The sequence below is a fragment of the Homarus americanus genome, unplaced genomic scaffold (genome assembly GCF_018991925.1).
Source record: "Homarus americanus isolate GMGI-L3 unplaced genomic scaffold, GMGI_Hamer_2.0 scaffold11794, whole genome shotgun sequence".
NCBI lineage: Eukaryota > Metazoa > Arthropoda > Malacostraca > Decapoda > Nephropidae > Homarus > Homarus americanus.
Genome location: NW_024739301.1, coordinates 456,517 through 478,404, shown reverse-complemented (window position 1 = coordinate 478,404; position 21,888 = coordinate 456,517). Strand labels below are relative to the sequence as shown.

The following is a 21,888-nucleotide window of genomic DNA, read 5'->3' as shown; positions in this document are numbered from 1 at the left end:
TTGCTGCATCAGTTGTTGCAGTTTATCACTCTACTACAACTACTATTACTACAACAATTCCTGTTATTACCACTAATATTACTATTAATAATACTGATAATATCAATAACGATTACTTATAAATAAATAGGTTCACGGAGTGATGGATATCATAAAAAATTAAATTATTTAATAAAAAAATCGTAATTCATCAATAATTACACCAAACCTTTCGATACAAAAGCTGGGCAGTAAAATAGTCTTGGTGTTATTGTATAGATAAAATGTGTGGCTGGAGGTTGAGCACGATATTAAAAACAAGTGTGTGTGTGTGGTAAGAAGAATACCGTAACTATACTGTACACAGAAGCCTGTCAGCGTCAGCATTAATTGACATACACTGACTCCGCACAATTATGGCTTCTATAAAAAAAATAGTCGTTGTTTCCTCTTCGTCTGCTACACAATCCAAAAAATATCCTAGTTTTGCGTTCGATAATTATGACCCAACGGACGGCAGATGATTTTGACAACCCTACCGTGAATATATATATATATATATATATATATATATATATATATATATATATATATATATATATATATATATATATATATATATATATATATATATATATATATTGTTTTGATTGTGTGTACGCTCATGGACGTGTAGTATGCGTACATCATGTTCCCTTAGCTCATGTACACACAGGTTTATGATGTACAATGAAAGACAAAAGTCGTGTCGTGAAATTTGGTGAAAACATATGCCGATGGGCTAAACTTTTGGTGCGCTCTGCCTTGTGGTAGGGCTCTCATAATATTTCACGGGTTATATTTAATCTTCGGACAAAACCGCGACACGACTTTTGTCTTTGATTGTACACACGAACGTTTATTATGATGTATAAATCCAACTTCGATGAGAGAAATGATGAGAGTAATATAACGATGAAAACACCATTTGTAAGGAAATCGTTCATTATAGTGCCAGGTCTTTAACATTAAATGACGCTGTGGGAACCGAAGCGAACATGCTGACCATTACACCACAGGTGGAGGGTTATTGTGGGGGGGAGGGGCTGTGTCTGGGGGAGGGGACACAGTGTACTGTAGGTAGGGATATACGGACGAAAAACAAATAATTGACCTGTACTTACTGTTTTTCCTTCCCACATAAAATATAATCAATTTTGTCATCTTCGAGGGACTTGACATCACCCGTAGATGATAAACAATGTGGTAGCTGCAGTGTTTGAGTCCATTATGAAAACATAAACTAAAGAGGAGTGTAAGTGAAGGATGGAGTCGACGCCATATACACTTTACTCACAGTGGCGGTCGTATGTGTCTTGTTAATTACGGACTGTGAGTGGTAGATGATTGTATGCATGCATTAAGGCTACCAATAAGGAATGACACTGAGTGAAGATTTTCGAGAACTCTGACACCTGCAGGATCTCTATCACACACAGTGTATGTATGTATGTATGTATGTATGTATGTATGTATGTATGTATGTATGTCAGTCAGTCAGTCAGTCAGTCAGTCAGTCATCCATGTCCACCACTATAATGGGTTCGTAAAACCTCCTTAGTCAAATGTCCTCCTGACTACAGTGTACCGTTCTCTCACTACGTGTTCCTTCTACGAGCTCATATTTAGAATACTGATTTAGCCAACACACCATAATTATTACACGATAGTTGTTGTACATGACAGTTGTACATAATAGTTGTTGTCGTACATGATAATGTTGTTAATGGTTATGGTTGTTGTTGTTTGAGGTACTGATAATATTTATGTATATGGTGATTGTACAGTATACTGTATACATACCCTAGTTCTAGTGTCATCCTCAAACCCCCAGTAATATGCCTGCATACACTTGCCTCTCCTGTGACCCATATAAGTCATGGGCTAAGTTGACCCACGTGCTCCCCACATGTCCCATATTTTTAACATACAGGAAGCACAGGGAGGAATCAAGTGATGTTATCAAATTTAGCCACCGAGGCGTCGTCGTCCTCTAGCTAAAAAAAAATCTGAAGGTATTTGAAACAGATGACTTCAACTGACGGAGGTATTATGGCGTCGAGGAGAAGCAGTGTGAGGCAGCGTGTATATAGATGAGTTTTGGTGGACTGATAGAATGAAATATCAGCAGAAAACTCATGGGCTCTGCCGGTTGGTCTTGTGGATCGATAGCGAGAGTGCGTGGTGGTGATGGCGGCACGTGTGAGTATATAGCTCGTGGGAAATGTGTATTATCTGGAAAGCTGGGAGAGATATCCCTGTCAGTGTGTAATGCTGGGAGATTTATTTTCTTGGGTGGGGTAAGGTCAATGTTGTAGACTGTTTTGATGGCATTTTTTCTCCGGGTCGAGAGGTTGCAGTGCCTCAGTGCCCACACGCATGGTAGCATTATTTTGTTTTCTGTATCTATTGTAGAAATATGTGGGGGCGCTCGTGGCCCACATAAATAGTCATCATCAAGTGTTTCTTGGTGACGTATGTACAGTATGTCTCACTCGTTTATAATTATCTTCCTGAACCTGACCAAACTAGTTCACCAGGGAAGACACGATACAGGAAAAAAATTAAATAAAGAAAAGTAATTATGCACGTGAATAAAAAGTTCAAAATAACATATAAGGATTTTTTTTTTATTTTGTCTTTTTTCCTTCCTGGGTTGAAATAATGTTGATAGTAGACTTTTAACAATAAAATATGTACATACTGTATACTACACTGGTACCACATATAGATCGATTAGTCCAGTACTCCGAGTATCAAAGCCTCGTGGTTGACATTTCCGTCGTGGTTTGATACTTGAAACACCTCTTCATGACTCACTTAAATTTAGCCGATACAGTTACTTACTTTTAAGTATTTTTTCGTTTTTATTGACAATCCCCCCACCCAATTATTACCTTTTAATATATCGTACGATGTTAAAGAGTTGTAATTCGATAACTAATCCGTTGTTTCCTGCGTGTTGGTGGAGGGAGAAGGGGTTGGTGGGTGTTGGGGAGGGAGTAGGAGAGTGGCGTAATTTCTGGTGTGGGCGGAGAGGGGCTACAGTCACACACACTCACACACACACACACACACTCACACTCGACAACCCTTGGTCATGGAAGCGGGAACACATGCTCTTGTAGGATCACTCATCGTCATTGTCTATTTATCCATTTAATAATTACTGTACAGAAATATACCATAATGCAGGCACACTATCGCACAGTTACGAGTACATAGCACACGAGCACACACACCGGTGACACGTCTAATTACATGCCTCCTGATTCATGGTGTTTCCATACGTTCATCTGTTGTGTGAACGAATCTTATGTTTATCGTAGTGAAATTATGTCATTTTGGGTATGACTTCTGCTTCGGTTTTAGATTGAGATTTTTTTTTATTTATTTATTTTTTTGAATACGGGTATCAGCCCACCCGGGCATAGGTCACTGACCCACATCGGGGCCTGGGGGGCGAAAATGTAATAATAATAATATTGTTAATAATAATAATAATAATGATAATAATAATAATAATAATAATAATAATAATAATAATAATAATAGACCCTACTGCCAATATCTTCCCAGGCGACAGTATCTCCCTGTTTGGTAGCTGCTTACTACCTACTACCTGAAGTTATTTTGTCTCCTGTTGAGAGAAAAAATCATTATATTGGCCTATGAGAATAATAATCCAGATAGGCCTGTAGACCTGCTGCTTAGACTATTATATACTGTATGTGGACATCAATTCCTTCTTTACATCTTCAATCAAGTCTTAGATGGAAATGGGATAAAAAAGTAATATATCTTTTTGGCTAATATTTGGGTCTCGTCTGTTGCCACTTTGGCGGACAATTATGGTCTCATTTTACTCAATAGTTGAGGCTTAATGCAATGGAGTGTTTTTTTTCAACTTCGAAGTTAAGAATCACGAAGTAAAAAAAATGTTACTATGACCGTTTTCAATTAAAAATCAACAAACCATAACGTTACCATCCCGTCCCATAACCCCCCGCCCCGATGCTGACAAAAAATTCTGAACTCGGAGGGTGAAAAAAAAATTAGTTTTTCCACAAAGACTCTCCATTGCATTAAACATCAAATACTGATCAAAATGAGATCATAATTGTCCGCCAAACTAGCAACCATTTTTTTTTAATATCGGTAAGTAACCGTGTCCACGCATTGATCATGACTACACTGAAAAAAGGTGAACAAATTGATCCCGCATTGAAATAAGGACACTGGATGGCTGTATGTGTTTAAGTATGTATCATTCTGTATGTATGTATGACGCTGGTAGCAACAGTGTGGTGGTTCATGCAAGTGGGGAGGGGGGGGGGTAGTACTGTACTGGCAGGCTGAGGGTGAGGGTGGGGCAGGTAGTGATGAGGGGGAAGGATGGTGGAGGTGAGGGGGGGGATGGTGGAGGAGGATGACCCGCCCATATGAGACAGTACACGACTCAGGCCTGGTGTTGTGTTGTGTATGTTATGTTGGTTGAAGGTATTGTAACTCGGCATAATGTAACAGGCGTCGTAACTCAGCAATATATTAGAGGCGTTGTAACTCAGCAATATATTAGAGGCGTCGTAACTCAGCATGATATAACAGAGGCACCGTAACTCGGCATTATATTACAGAGAGGCGACTTAACTCAGCATGATATAACAGAGGCGTCGTAACTCAGCATGATATAACACAGGCATCGTAACTCATGATGTAACAGAGGCATTGTAACTCTGCATGATGTAACAGTTGTCATAACTCACAGCATGATGTAACAGGCGTCGTAACTCAGCATATAACAATAGGCGTCGTTACTCAGCATGATATAACAGAGGCGTCGTAACTCAGCATGATATAACAGGCGTCGTAACTCAGCATGATATAACAGGCGTCGTTACTCAGCATGATATAACCGAGGCATTGTAACTCAGCATGATACTGTTGATAAAATGGCAGATGCAACAGGTAATTCTAGGGAGACTTAGAGAGCAATGGACGATAAGTGTGTGTGTGTGTGTCAATACTACTAGCAGGGGTGAGTAAGAGAGAGAGAGAGAGAGAGCTGGTAAGAAGAGAGAAAAAAGAATGGCGTGAGTTCAGAAGAGAGGGAAAGAGGTGAGAAAAGTATATTATAAAACTAAATGTTTAATCCAAATATTCAAACACTAATTAATTTTAACCTTTCTTATATCTCAAATAATAATAACAATAATAATATTAACACCCAGTACATTGTAAGCACAATCTCTTACTAAAATTTTAAGTTATACCAATATATGATTTACACACTTGGAAAATATATTAACTAGTAAACTTACCTTTCTTTTTTTTTGGGGGGACTAACTTTTCTTTATTATAGAATTATTGTGTGAATTTAATGGTCCCGCTGCCATTGTACGTCAACATGTTTACATCATTGCACAGGTCGGTGCCACAGCAGCTGTTCAGGGAGGTGATAGTGGGGGTGGGTGGAGGTGGATGGTGGTGGGATTGGTGAGGGCAGGGTCTTAGTTGATTTGATTTACTCATACTGGTATTATTGAACTGCTCTCACTCGCCCCTCATGTTGACCTAATGTAACAGTCTGGAGGGTGTGTGGATGGTGTGTTCGTGTGCGTGTTCATATATAAACTCAAGGGAAGGTACACTCGCAACAAAAGTATCGGTGCATACTGTAGTGTGAACAATTTGAGACCAGTGACGATAGGTATTGGGAAAGGCGAGTTGTTCCAGCCGTATGTTGGCAGCCCTGGTCAAGTGAAACAAACTGTTATAAATAAGGTCAGGAAGTGATAAATAGACAGTATGAAATATGAGGAGTTCCCTGTTTACAAAATTATTTGTGATACCTGTGAATATTGCCACATTAATTTATGCTACCAAATAAACCACTCAACCTGGTCGTCCTGAGGGGAAGGTGCAGCGTGGACGGCCGCTCCGAGACCAGTCGTCTGTAGCACCAGTTTCGAGGTATCGCCGAATCCATCGTGCAGCGGTGTTCCTGTGGACACCAACCTGCCGGCTAATTTCTGTGACGCCGAACCCTTCGTTATGTAGGGCAATAATAGTTCCTCGTGTTCCCTCTGAGGTTTCCATGTCGTCTGGCATGTGTAGATCTCTACTGCTTCATATTGCCTCTGTTTTATACCCACGTTCACCGAGACCGAACCCTCGCTCATCATTCAGTCGACACAAAGCAACAATCCGAAAAGAGGAAACAAACACTCTGATTGTCAGCAGTATGGCAACACTTAGTGAAGGGGGGGGGGGGTTATGAGGATACACTTCCCAACCTTCCCGACATATCACAGTGTATACGTATCGTTTCGGAAGTCGTCGATCTCACCCTGCACCGATACTTTTTGGTGCGAGTGTACCTTTGCTCTTAATACGTAGAAAAAAAAAACAAGTGTAGATGGCATGTAATAAGGACACAATTACCAAACATCATTCCAGGTAAGAGTGAGGTTGACATCAGTGTAGCCAGATGCGTCACAACACCGATAGATCCTTAGTAAAACAAAGCTGTTTACCTGTTCTGGGGAGGGAGTGTATGGGGGGGGTAGATAACATTGGTAATTACGCTCTGTGTGTGTTGTTGTGACGGCCTCTCTGTGTATTGATCCTGTAGCGATGTTAATTTGAGTGATGTGATAAATATCATAGGCTGGTTAGTGTTGGTGCACCTGGTCTCTCGCTCTCTCTCTCGCTCTCTCTCTGTCTCGCTCGCTCTCGCTCTCTCTGTCTCTCTCGCTCTCTCTGTCTCTCTCGCTCTCTGTCTCGCTCTCTCGCTCTCTCTGTCTCGCTCTCTCGCTCTCTCGCTCTCTCTCTCTCTCTCTCTCGCTCTCTCTCTCTCTCTCTCTCTCGCTCGCTCTCTCTCGCTCTCTCTCTCGCTCCTCTCTCTCGCTCTCTCTCGCTCTCTCTCTCGCTCTCTCTCTCGCTCTCTCTCTCGCTCTCTCTCTCGCTCTCTCTCTCTCTCGCTCTCTCTCTCTCTCTCTCTCTCTCTCTCTCTCTCTCTCTCTCTCTCTCTCTCTCTCTCTCTCTCTCTCTCTCTCTCTCTCTCTCTCTCTCTCTCTCTCTCTCTCTCTCTCTCTCTCTCTCTCTCTCCATGGAAGGCAAAATCTTGACTTACACTAACCTTTTTTCTAATGTATGAACAGTACTCACTCTGGGGTCCCTGGCAGATGCAGGTCTTACCACATGATGACTGGTATAATAGGACACCGGGCAGAAACTCCTGATCTAAAAACAAAACATTCCCCCAGAAGTGTTTGTTAATACAGTGCAAGTAACACAATATGTATAATAACTGTCAAAAGTCCCGTCACTTCTCCTGCTGCTCCACAAACCTTGAAATTCAGACTCGTGAATCTGAAGCATCTGTGGACAACATATGCATCTGTGTCTGCTGCTTTGGGCTCATAAGTTTGAGTTTAAGGGTTTGTGGAGCAGCAGGAGAGGCGACGGGACTTTTGATTGACTGTACTAAGTATATTGTAGACCACTGATGTGTTTTGGACAAGTGAAGTAGCTCAAGTTTATAGTGAGGTCGAGAAAGATCTGGAGGGTCATTCACCTTGACCTGTGGAGTATTATTGTCCTTGACCTACACCGTGACTCTCTGTGAAAATATTAGACAATGGAAACTGGCTCAGAAGGTCCTCAGATTATAACCCCTTTTTGACATTCATCTTTTGCAGCTGTTGCTTGACTCAACTGTGTGGTTTTAACTGCGGTCAGTTGTTCAACACACCGTTGTTGTAGTGATGGTGTTCTGTGGGCCACTGGAACACTTATTTTAAGGCTGAATATCTCTTCCAGCAGCTCCATAATGCCCTTGCTGCTGGTGCTGAGAACAGGGGTTGTCTCATGTTATTTGTTCCACTTCTCTCCTCTCACCAGTGTCCATCACATCTTGTTACCCAAAACTACACCAGTCTGCTCGCCTCCAGCCTCTCTATGGCCCACCTGCTGGTCGCCACCTTATGCTTGGAGGCTGCTTGGTGTTAGTGATGGTTGTGAGGGGTTGGTCCCTATGAGTGAGGGCAGTAAAGGGCACAGAGTTTGAGAACTGCATTATTGGTTATGATGACACAGAAGAAAACCTCTTGACCCATGCCGAAATGTCAGCTGAAGTGCTTCCTTGAAACAGACAGCCACACCGCCACCCTTTTTCTCTTGATGGTCTTTTCCAAACCCCAATGGTAATAGCCAACTATTTACCTATTGTGAGTTCTGTGATGCAGGTGAATGATCTGCATAACAACATAGAGGTTCACATTACTGTATTCTTTAGTGGAAAATTGTACATAAAATCTCCCCAAGAGGACTGACAAGGGTAACCAGGGATTTGTGAAGCAGGTGGTATTCTTTGATAGGGGCAGGATGTGGTCACACTAGTCAGGGAAGGGAATGTGGCCGTGGTGTAGCTTGGAAGGTGTTATAGATTGTGTAGGACCCAGAAGTGCAAATGGGTGTTAGCAGTGTCCAGTAGGGAGACATCCACTTAGGATTTGTAGAGTGACCTCAATAAGGGGGTGAGGCCAGGTGGGTAGTAGTTTGTCTTCTCTTGATAATGAACCTGATAAGCTTTGTTGAACTTGTTTTCAAATAGTTTTGTTTTTGCTTTCCACCTGTGCCACATATCCCTAGTGGCCGCAACACCCATCACTTGTGTCTCCTGAGCCTCCACAGGGGTTCCTGCAGGGCTGCCAGTACTGTATATGTAATGTGTGCAACACCAAATTCAGATGTCTATAGCAGGGGTCAAGGTTACAGCTGAAGGTTAAATAACAAAATATAGTCTGGATAATAAATCGTGTGTCAATAGCTCTTAACTAGAAAGGATGTTTACCAGACGAAATTTAATTGCATACTATGTAGTCAGGGTCAGGGGTCAAAAGTCTTGAGCACTTAGCAATATCTGGCATCTACTTCTGAGTTATACATATATGATTGGGATATACAATACTAATAACGCTACTTATCACATTATGCCTGAACCACAAAATGGGATAAAACTCCTTAATACCTAAGATCTTCGGGTACTTACATGCAACATACTGTCAAGTGTTCAAAACTGTTGATCCCGACTGTACAATATTTCTCCAACATTACTGTATAATACCCTTAAATATTTTATGGGTGTACCAGTCATCTGCTAGATGAAGATCTCCACCAATATAAACCACACAACAGTCTTAACACTAACTGAACACAGCACAGTAACAATTTTCAGGTACAGTACTGTATCCATGTGGCAGACGTTACTGTATCTCAGCATTCTTTTATTTCATGTAATCCTGTCATTTATCATCTTGGTCCACCATTGATGTTTTCTATTGATCTTTTGTTTTTAAGATATAACGTTTATATGTTCATCCCCCCTTCATAATATACTGCACAAATTTTCTAAATTATTACAATAACTACCATATATACTGTGTGGTGTGAAGATCAGCGTCACTTAGTAGAAGGGCTAACTTATGTACTCTATTTACAGATCTCCTTCACTGCACCAATGAGCCCAACGTGTCCATCCCCCAGCTGGCCAACCTTCTCATCGAGCGGGCACAGATGCAGTCGTGGGTCATAGTCTTCAAGGCGCTCATCACTGTACACCATCTTATGTGTTATGGCAATGAGGTACTAATGGCGTTTGCTCACCGTACTCTTATTGTGCTACTGTAGTATGGGGAGAGGCAGGGGTGGTAGGTAGCAGTAGAACAAAAGAGCCTTGAATATGAAAGTTTGGTTAAAGTTATCAGGAGGTTCATGTGCGTGTGTGTGTGTGCTTACAGTATGTTTGTGTTCATGAAATATTGTGTACACTGTATATGGATATAAATGTACTGTATTGAGACTTTGGCGACCTGATGAACTAATGTTAAGTCTCAGACTAAGGTGGCCTCATTAACCCCATCACTACTTGAATTAGATTGCCTATTACTGTACAGTACTTGGTGTTGGCAGAATGATTAAATGAAGACAATGATTCACTTTGTTGTTTGTATTGCAGAGATTTACACAGTACTTAGCTTCTAGCAATTGCAACTTCAACCTCGGTGGGTTCTTAGACAAGACGGGAGTGGCAGGTAAGTTATCATGAGATCTACACTTGATTATAATACCTACTTGTTTTATTTTATGTCAAGTAAATTCTAATATTTATTGTAAAGATTTGCCCAAATGGTATAAATACTGTACAGCATTTATTGTACAGTACGTAGAGAATATTGAACATAGGCTCTTCTGATATGTTTGTGTGTCTTGTTTATAAATCATCAGTCTTAATGAGTCATTTCAGATTGGCTGTCGTATTTTCTGCTGTTGTGACAGACTTAGAGACAGAGTACTGTAGTTTTTTCAGCATACAGAATACCAGAACCGATGACGGATTTTTTTTTACATACATTTAGGGTTAACCTGTTTTGCTATTTTTGTATTTTCTGTATTTAAAGTTGGGTGCCTCTAAAATGTGGGGGCCACCCTCTGTTCAGCTGCACACTCTGACCACTTGTAAATCCCACACTGCCAAGAGGATAAGATAAACCCTAATGACAAAATGTACTGGGTTGAATGTTAGGAGTATTGTACAATTCTAGATATTGTACATTGCCGTTTTGTTGCTTTAGCCGTCAACATCGGACAAGTAGCGTTAACTTCTGTGTTAGATCAAGATCACAAAGAAGCCACGACCACCTGTCACAACATTGTTTGTTCGGGGACCAATAACACGTTAATTTATGTTTGTTAATGGCGTCATGTTAGGAATAAAGCGGATGTCATTCTATATATATATATATATATATATATATATATATATATATATATATATATATATATATATATATATATATATATATATATATATATATATATATATATATATATATTTGATTTTGTTCCCATTGTCATCATGTCCTTTGCTTTCACCGAGGCTGTGCAGATTATGTGGAACATTTATAGTACTTGTCCCGGGCAAGTGACTTTTGAAATATGCTTGCCGGGATGCTATTTTTTTTTACAAGCCCTGACAGATTGTTGGTGGATACAGTATTTGCTGGCTTTGAGTTTTTTATGGGAAAGGTTAAATATACATCATAAAACATTCAAATTTATTGTGTGTATCAACACACAGATCAGTTGTCTGTCTAAATGGTGTCAGAGGTGGTACCCCTTGTCATGTGATGTCATAACTAATGCCACCTCCATACACACCTGCAGGGTGCGTCGGGAGAATGAGCTGACACCCGTGATCGCCTATTGTACTCTACTACCACTCCCCCCTCCCCATAATTTGGTGTCAGTGGCAGTAACCCTTGTCTTGTGAGGTCATAACATCTGTCACCTCATGTCCACAGTCTCTCAGCTTGGTGGTTCCTTTGAAATGCTGACAACTTTCTGACTGATTAGAGGCAGGTTGGTGTCTTAATGTAGAGGTAAATTACCTGTACCTGATAGAGATCACTAATCCTAGTACATTGATGACCTCCATACAGGAAGGTTGGGTCACACATCACCTGACAAATTATCACCGAGGTATTTACCTCTCAAAATATTAGTTTCTCCACCAGGCCAGTGTCGGGCATATGGACATGAAAAATCACTGGCCCAGCCCCTTGTCCGGGCTGCCGGGCACTGCTAATCTGCACAGCTTTCACCCATTGTCAGTGCTTGCCTCCATTTGGATCATATTTCACTTGATCATCTATTTTAGTCATCTTATGTACAGTATATTGTCTCGCCATAAGAGGACCTCTGCCTTAATGAATCATGTCCTGTGCTTCCCATTGTTGTACTGTTATATTATTATTCCCTCCTGTGGTAATGATGTGTTATGCTCTCTTCCAACAATCTCGTAATCCTCTTCAATAATGCCTGCTGCGTCGTGATTGAATTCCCTGCAGGACAAAGTAAGTGTTCTGTTTATCTTGATGTATAGTTTTTGTTTAATCTCTCTCTCTTTGTCTCTCTCTCTCTCTCTCTTTGTCTCTCTCTCTCTCTTTGTCTCTCTCTCTCTCTCTCTCTTTGTCTCTCTCTCTTTGTCTCTTTGTCTCTCTCTCTCTCTCTCTCTCTCTCTCTCTCTCCTGGAAAAAAAAAAACATTTATACATTACTTGCTCCTTCCTGATTTAAAAGTGTGTAGCATAGGCAGCATTTACTGTCACTTTTGATCACTGACCTTCTCCACACACACACACACCTGCCCACAACACCTGACTGAATAATTTTTTTTGTTATGCGAGTGTTAACTCAAACGAAATTTGTATGCTGCACTGCCTCTCAGGAAAAGTATCTCGCAATGAGTGAGTTAGAATTGATCTTCATAGAGCTGGTAGACAGATCAAGTGATGGCTGAGTTATCAGGCATTAAAGGCATTACAGTACAGTATATGACTCGTAGTTGTCATACTGTGAGTGGTGGTTAAAGGAGAAAACGTTGTAGAAGTAATATACAGTACAGTATGGCCATATGAAATGATACATTCAGTTTTTGGCCACTAACTCCTTCACTACTTTTAATATTTTATTTGGCTAACACCTGTCAGTTTTATTCAGCTCAGAGGGCACCTTTTACCTAATAGAAATGTTGAGACCTGTTTTATAAAGAAGCAGCAACTGTTGAAGTCTTTGATAACCAGTCCATTTTATTGGTGGCAGCAGCAGCAAACATCACAAACACAAAACCTATTATAGTTTGTTTACCCGTTCATGGTGATGGTCAGTAGTTAAGATGTGTGAGGATGACCCTGCCTGTGCCACTCAACTTTGGAGTCAAGTTTATACAGATAAAAGAGATCGTGTTACTAGAATTACCCAATAAATACATTCATTCCTCCTCTTGATTATGATTCATTCTTGACAGTTTGGTTCAGTTGTCACAAGACAACACAAGTACTGTATATAGGACATATGAGTTGTGTCAGTCTGTTGCAAGTCATTTTTAAGATTATTGTATTCCTGGTGTGTACAGTCACCTGCACTTAAACCTGGTACAGTGGCTGGCGCATTTTGTGAGATGTGGCAACTGTATGTTTGTTATATTAAATCTCCTGGAATGGCCCTAAGGAGCAATAGTAACAAGATTAAGGATGCTAGATAAACATTCCACAGAGGTGCCACATGTCACAAAAACCTGCCAACCACTAGACCTGGTGTAAGTGCAAGCAACTGTATATCATAACTTCACATTTTTACACCAGTATACAGTACAGCATTCATTACATATCAGATTTATGTTATTTCAGTACTGTACACAAATTTTTTCTTGATGGCAAAATATGGTATGAGTGAGGAAGATTTTGGTTGGTTGATTCCTGTATCATGTGAATTTAAAAAGTATTTAATGATTGATAGTTCACTGCAAATTGCTTATTCTTGAACATGCACAAAGTGATTGTGATACATATGCATGATTTTTCTCAACATTTGACACAGTAATGCCTATCATTACCCTGTATTTATTTCTTGTGAAGATGTACATGTGTACCGGTGCATCATTTTAGGAAAGCCATAATTTTCAACCAAAAAGTGTTAGCCTGTATGTTGGAAATCCAGCTGCCTCTTAGGGTACTGTACTGTATTGATTTTGAAATTGATGCAGTACAGTATAACAGAAGTTAAGTGTAGACTTGTAATGTTACTGATGAAACTTATCTTTCTTTATTCTTAAATATTTTTGAGCAATTCATGTTTACATCAGAGGAACAATATTTCCCATTATTAACCCGGTACAGTAGTTATAATGTGGGTAGAGTGTCACTCACTTAGGAAAATTATGGCTAATAAAGGAGACATATACCTGCTCATTCTCATCTCTTTTAGCTAATAACTTTTAACTACATACATACAATTATACTGTACTTCAGCTGTGAGAATACTTTACAATCCATGTGTGTGTGTCTGCTTTATAACACAGTTCTCATCTTCTAGAAAATGACCTAATCACAAAGGAGTCAAGTGAAATGCTCTTAAACTCTATTAAAACTGTATCTAAACTTTTTCACTAGATGTACAGTCATGGAAAAAGGTCCTGTTAGTCCTCCGTACCATCCATGAATCCTGAGACTCATGAATCTATGAATCCGAGACTAAACACAGTGCACCATCTATGGACCCAACATGTGTGATGTCTCAGATTCATGAGTCTCAGGATTCATGGATGGTACGGAGGACTTGTTTCTGTGACTGTACCTATCCTGCCTTCATTAAGTATTGAATGCCTTATAGTACTGAACTTACATGCCTTAGTGTTAGAAAAAATTAGTTACCATGAAAACAGACGGACATTTATTTCTAATGGAAGTAAAAGTTTAATGGAGTGAAGTTTAGATAACGAGTGAATTACCAAACTGATGTGAATGAACGAAATTTTTTCTTTTTGTAGAAAAAAAAACAATTGTTGTTGCATATATTGTAAACAAGACATTTTCTAACATTTACACGTTATATTTTGTACAGTACATAGTTTTTTATCATGCTAACCTTTGCTTTTCCTGTATATGAAGATTACATTTTACATGTAAACAAGGATTTGTATATCATTCAGCTTCTATGTCTGACCATTGTTGTGAAGGTCATTGTGTGGTACAGTAGTTGAATATATGACCATTGTTTATGACTGAGCAACAGCTGCACTTTTAAACATAGCAAAGTATAAAATTTTTATGAAAATTTAACAAGTACTGTATTTATATTCATCATTTAACTAAAATTTGAATATGAATTTATTGTACTGTTACTATCTCAGTAAATTTGTCTGCATTTATCACTCATCTTTGTTTTTAAGAAAGAACTTGCTGTAATAGAGAGCAATTAGGTAAAGTTGATGAAGAATTGGCTATGAATTTGATGATGAAACTGACTGTACAGTACTAGCTACTAAACATTAGAAAAAAATCATATTAATTGAAAACTTGCTCTCCTTCTAGAATATATTCATACTTAAATAAAAAGATGGCATATATATTTTCACCAAATTTTTTCCTTTTAAATGAGCAATACTGACATGATGCATTTGAGCTATTCATGCATATATACAAACAGGGTGTTTCAAAAAAATTATTATATTCTACACACACTGCCTTAAAGATTTTTGTGATGATAGCATGAATGTTGATGTGTGATGTCTCCTGGAAAGTTATGGCAGACCTCACATAAACAAGTGGATGTAATATTACTGTTGTCACACACACTCAGTCATGCAATCACCACAAAAATCTATAATGCTTTTTTTTTTGAGGATTGTTGATATTCCCACACCACCTTTGCATATATACTGTACATATATATATATATATATATATATATATATTTAGCTTTCGTCTTTATTCAAGACATCTTCAGAGGCATCTGGATTACATGGACAGAGAGAGGCTTAAATATACAGGGTGACCTTAAAAACATGAGGTCAGGTCATAATGATGTCATCCACTAATCCACACACCAACACACACGTAGAGGAGCTTAAGAGAAGGGGGGTGACGTGACTAGTCAGGTCACGTCAGTGATGGTCAGTTGATGTTACATAATTTTATTTGTCAGTGGCCCAAGGTTAAAAATGCTTTGAAAACCTTTGATCTAGATGTATGATAGTTATTTAGTGGGTCCCTTATTTTTGACCTGACCTGACTAGTCACGTCACCCCCCTTCTCTTAAGCTCCTCTACGTGTGTGTTGGTGTGGGGATTAGTGGATGACATCATTTTGACCTGACCTCATGTTTTTAAGGTCACTCTGTATATTTAAGCCTCTCTCTGTACATGTAATCCAGATGCCTCTGAAGATGTCTTGAATAAAGACGAAAGCTAAGGTGCTCCGTTGTTTCCCTTTTCCCGTGTGATTTTATCGATATATATCTGTATATATCGATATATAAATATTTACACATACTTACATACATACATACATATATATTTCATTAGCCCAATAAAGCACGCGGTACTTCCTGACCTGATAGTCACGTCATTCTCTTAACACCTCAACCCGCACAGGTATTTGAACCCTACGATCGATATATATCTGTATATATCGATATATAAATATTTACACATACTTACATACATACATACATATATATTTCATTAGCCCAATAAAGCACGCGGACTTCTACATACAATTAACACCTCAACCCGCCAGGATTTGAACCCACGATCCTATGACTGTCACAGTCATAGGATCGTGGGTTCGAATCCTGGCGGGTTGAGGTGTTGATTGCATACATATATACATATATACATACATATATTTATTTATAGGTTGGTCTCTTTTTCTTTATTTTTATTTACCTTCATACACAATTATATGAAACTTTTCATTCCTGGTTGCAGAGTGACTTTGTGATAGAGAATTTAATGTTTGAGGTATATGCATGTTCTAATATATTTTATTAATTATTGTGTTACTGACTTAGAATAATAATTGTCAGAATATTTCATGACTTTTTATGGTGTCTCATTTGGCTGTACGTACTGTATATTTAACCATTAAACTTGAGTTAACAGTCAGCTAAAGTTAAATTTGATCTTAGCTTTTGTCAATACTGTTATATTAATACAGTAATTAACTTTGTATATCTTAATGCTTTCAGTATTGTGTATCACATTAAGGCTTTTATAATGAAGTTGTCACAGTACAGTACTAGCATGTCATGTGTGTCTGATCAGCATGGTGGTACATTAATATCTTTTTTGTAGTTTTATTTATTGTTATAACATATGTGCATCACATTATTTCAACTGATATTAAAAGACTATATTTTGTATTCATCAGGTCATCCACAACTAAGTAAGTAGAAGATATATATATACGTAGCTATACAGTATGTGGCGTTACGGGTACAGTATGTGGCGTTACGGGTACAGTATTAGTAGTTGGGAGGCTTGGTGGATGTAATGATTTCACTGGAATGAAGTTGTTGGTAGTAACTGCTTGATGCAAGTGCTGGAAGCTTGAACCTCAGCCTGTTATAATTGATGGTACCTTCCTTACTGACAAAATTTTTTGTAATGTTCTAAATTGTATGTAGCTATCAGTGTTGTGTGTCCTAGGTTTAAGGATGTGCAGTGAACTCTTTAAATGACTGGCATTCACTGACTGCGATCACTTTTCTGTTTCTGGATTATCACCTGATTTGAATTTATAATAACTGTAGTTTCATTCATTTATGATCTGTACTGTATTGAACCGAGTCAGTGAATTTTGTTGACAAGTTGTACAAGATCTATTGGAGAATTTAATGAGATTTATATGGTGGTAAGGTTACTTTCACAATAACAGACTGAAATTTTTGTTAAATGGTGATACGTTAACCCTTAAACAGTGGCTCAGGAAACCATAATCTGCCCCCAAGTGTACAAAAAATAAACGAGGAACATGAAACGTCCATTGATGTTGGCCGCCGTCCCTACAGCCAACATACACTGATGATGGCTGCTGTTCAAGGGTTAAAGGAAAAATATGCTTTGATATTAGTTTATTTGAAACCATGGATGTTGACAGAGGTTTTGACGCAGCACAACTCTCAGCTTCTAGCACTATTTTTGAATGGGATGTACCCTGTAGTGGTAACAAGGCAGCATGATTACTCAATGGCTTCACTGTTTAAGAAAGTGTAATATATATATATATATATATATATATATATATATATATATATATATATATATATATCTTGATAAAATCACACGGGAAAAGGGAAACAACGGAGCACCTTAGCTTTCGTCTTTATTTATTTTATTTTATTTTTTTAATTATTTTGTTGCTGACAACTCTTTATTAAATAGGTACAGGTTAACTTTTTGAAATTTTCTTGATTTTAAAGGTTAGGATGATGCTCTTTGATAAGGAATTGATGTAGTGGATGGATTTAGATCTTTATTAAATAGGTACAGTTTATCCTCATAATATTCTCTTTGTTTTAAAGGTTCAGATGCTGTTTTACAAGAATTAATATAGATGGAATTAGTATTGGTTATTATGTTACAAAATTTATACCCCTGTGATAATGTTGCCTTGTTGCTGTTTATAGATGGTGCACTATAGGATAAGATTTAATTGTTTCTGAAGAGTTTTGGTAGATTCTTTAGACATGGTTAAGGGTAAGTGGTAATTACTGGATAATGCTATTAGGTTAAATGTCAAGGTGTTAACTATATACACTTGCTTATGATGGTGGTTGGTGAGCTTTATTCTACTTTAATAATGATTTTTCAGTAGTTTTGTTATCCACTCTAGCATCTCTGACCCTGTAAGCTATAGGTAGTTCGTACAGTACAGTAGTTTGAGTGTTTTAAGGTGATTGACGGAGTAACTCGTATGTTCGCTCTTAAACTTTGGGGGAAATTCTCACTCAATTTATTTGTACATAGTATTATATAGTTAACACACTGATTGGAGTTGCTTGTGTAGTGTAGTGTACAGGTTTGTGTATTGTAGTAGTGTAGTGTGCAGTAGTTGCTTTTCTTTTGTATATACTGTAGTACCTATACAGTATCTTTGTGCTAGCTTCACTTTTCAGTTCCACTTATTATTCTGTATTCTGTTTGTATTTTTATGTATTTTCTCTCGGTATTTTCTTATGCACAGCCTTTTGGTTTAGCTTGGTAATGAGTGTATTTGAAGAACTTAGCTTTATGGGATTATACTACAGGGTGTGAGTCTATAAGTTATCTGACCTAATTTAAAACCTAACCTAACCTCAGAAATATTATAGATAGAAAGTGCTGGGTTTTTTTTCCCCTCAGTTCATCAAGTATAATAAAAGCGATGTGTTTTTTTCCATAATTTTTACAGGGTTCTGAAGTTTTTGAATGGCTCGGATAATTTTTAGACATTCTGTATGTTTGTGCAAGTGTATCAGAAAGGTAAGGTAGAGTAGGTATAATTGATTAGGATTGCATGAGCGACACAAAATTGGAGCCAAATTAGTTGTAAGGGAGGCAGTGTGGTATTGTAGTCAGGAGGTGTGTAGGGGGGGGGATATGGTGAGAGGTTAGGAGGTCGAGAGGTCAGACTAGTGAGGATTGGCTGATGATGTGTGTGTGTTGGGGGGGGGATAGTGAGAGGTCAGATTGGTGAAGGTTGACTGACTGACGTACGAGGAGGATATAGTGAGAGGGGAAGAGATAGAAACAGCTAACATATTGGAGACAGAAAAATATGTTCATGAAGACAGTATGGTGAGAGGAAGAGGTTACGGTACATAAAGTTAATGATATGAAGAAGAATCTGGTAGAGAAAGAAGGAAAGAAGATAGGTTGATAATGAGAGGGGATATGAGTTAGGTCAGTGGTTCTCAACCTTGTTTGCCCCATGCACCCCTTTCACCATATGTCAGAATGTCATTCCCCCCTCCTTTACAAGATTGTCTGCCTCAAAAGTGCATTCCAAATAATATGCATATAATACTGAAAATCCTTTATTTTTTCCATATTAGTATCAGTTTCTGAAAACCTGAAGGGGGAAATTCCCCCCTGGTTGAGAACCCCTGAGTTAGAGGAATGACTGAGAAAATAGTATCACAGTACGAGTTTATTTTTTCCTCGTTTATTTTTATTTTTTTGTTATTATTTTATTTCCTCGGTAAGTGGTTGATATAAACATGACACCTCTCGTCCCTCTCTGCAGGCTATGACATGTCAACGTTTATTCGACGGTATGCCAAGTATATCAACGAAAAGGCCATCTCATATAGGAGTGTGGCCTTTGATTTCTGCAAAGTTAAGCGTGGGTATGTAAGATGTTCATTTGCTAATATAGATAGGCAATGAAATTTTAACATGACATAATAATACAAAATTTGATGAGTGTAATGCAGCATCCTCGAAAGAATTTATTGAAATATTGAGGTGGAAAATCAGAGTACAGTGTTTGTAGTCACAAAGGAGTAAAAGTGTGGGATATTGTTGTGTACAGTTGTGGGGAAAAAAGAATTCAGCAGGCAGGGAGGGAGGTGTTGGTGGAGAGCTGGCAACATCATATAGAAGCGGCGATTAAAAGTCAGCAATTTTCTTTCCACGTCACTAATTTATTTATTTATTTATTTACTTTTTATTTTTTTATTCTTATGAGGCATATGCAGCTTACATTCCCTCACTGCCAGATTCTTTTTGTCCACAACCATACATTTTAATTATAGTTATTCTCACAGTTGGGGGGATCTATCACACTCTTGCTCCATATTTCTTTTTTTTGTTGGGGAGGGGGGTTATAGTGCAGCCTGCCCCCACGGTGTTGAAGGGTTAATGAGTTATTGTAAAACTGATGGCAAATTTAGTGAGGAATTGTGTACAGAAGATTGGAGAAGTGATGAAGAAACACTCGAGGTTTAAACAGAAGATAGTGGAAGCATAGACGAGGGAATTTCCAATCCCCAATTAACTGTCATTTTGAGGTGAAATTGTGAGTGTATGTAGGAGAGTGTATGTGTGTGTGTCTCCAGCTCCTTCCAGTTATCAGCTTCTTGTATGTTGACAGCAAGGAAGATGGGACTTTGCGGACGATGCCAACAGACCAACTACTCAAGACCTTACCCGTGTTGCAGTCCCAGGTTGATGCTCTTTTGGATTTTGACTGTACTGCCAACGAGCTGACCAATGGCGTCATTAACTCAGGGTTCATGCTACTTTTTCGAGATCTGATTCGCTTGTTTGCCTGCTATAATGATGGCATCATCAATCTTTTGGAAAAGTATTTCGAAATGAACAAGAAGCAGGTGAGTTATGGAACACATTTTATAAATTGAATTATTTTTGCAGATGAAATTTAAATATAACATCAACTCAAAGTAATGCCTATTTGTTTTAACTTAAAAGAACAAACTCAAGCTATGCATCTCTTGGCCCTACTGACTGCCCCCGTTTTCTCTACATGTCCAAACCAATTCTCGACCTTCACCCACACAAATCCTTACCAATACTTGGACGCTCTCTTAACTCTGAACAAGGTTTAGTATCTCTTAGCGTCACATTCCACCCATCTCGCCATTCCCATTTCAGCTCGCTCAAGTTACACGTGTCTTCTTTAATTGTCCGTACTTCACTGCCACAGAACATTGCACTTCTTGTACCAGCTTCATGCATCTTTCCTTTCATGTTGGAGAAAGTCCTCTCTCCATCTATAATGGCAACAGCTCCCTAAACATCTTCCAGCCAATTGTGATTCTTACAACTGAGGTAGCTTCTGTATTACCTCCAGCACTGATCATACTGCCCATGCAGCAGAACTCATTAGCACAGTCCAGGGATACTCCCCATGTTGAATTTTTCCAGCCCTGTCAAAGCCACCTGATTACCTGTACATATAGCACACTAATTCAGTAATAACCTGGAACCTAACCCACTGCTCCCTATATTTTTTTTACAGATTTACTTTACTTGGCATTTTCCAGGAACCTAACCAGTGATTAAATTTTGGGTTTATTTTATTGCAATCAACTTTTGTTATTTACATTTTTTGTCTCCATTTAATACTCCTCTACTGCTCCATGAACCCCAAGATTCAGACTCGTGGAGGAGCAGAAGAGGCAATGGGACTTTTGTTTGCGAGTGCACCATGTTTGTCTATTAATTTATTGGTAATATTTTTAGCATTTTATAATATGTTGGGAATGTAAAGTTGTTTTTAATTACTTTGTGCATTTCTTTGACAGGCTCGGGATGCTTTAGATTGTTACAAGAAATTCCTTATACGCATGGATCGTGTAGCAGAGTTCCTCAAAGTTGCTGAGGTAAGGTGTCTGGCCTCTCTGTAGGTCCACTGGTGTAGTGGCTTTAATTAAAAAAGGAGAATCTCAAGTAAATAAATTAAAAAAAATCTTAGGTAAATTTTATTCATTACTTTTCACTTTATGATTTATTTTTTTTCAG

At 38.5% G+C, this 21,888-nt stretch overlaps 1 protein-coding gene across 22 annotated transcripts in view; it reads left to right on the top strand.

Annotated features, from left to right (window-relative positions):
- The window catches only part of LOC121874472 (phosphatidylinositol-binding clathrin assembly protein LAP-like), a 160,557-nt gene that overhangs the window by 79,272 nt on the left and 59,397 nt on the right, over positions 1-21,888 (top strand). For 19 of the 22 annotated variants that reach the window (XM_042378594.1, XM_042378600.1, XM_042378591.1 and 16 more), the window contains exons 2-8: positions 9,524-9,666; positions 10,040-10,115; positions 11,931-11,936; positions 16,793-16,807; positions 19,649-19,751; positions 20,498-20,735; positions 21,672-21,749. In XM_042378594.1, coding sequence (XP_042234528.1) covers positions 9,524-9,666; positions 10,040-10,115; positions 11,931-11,936; positions 16,793-16,807; positions 19,649-19,751; positions 20,498-20,735; positions 21,672-21,749 — 659 coding nt within the window. The remainder of the gene's footprint in view (positions 1-9,523; positions 9,667-10,039; positions 10,116-11,930; positions 11,937-16,792; positions 16,808-19,648; positions 19,752-20,497; positions 20,736-21,671; positions 21,750-21,888) is intronic. The other 3 variants (XM_042378612.1, XM_042378596.1, XM_042378592.1) reach the window with 1 other exon arrangement.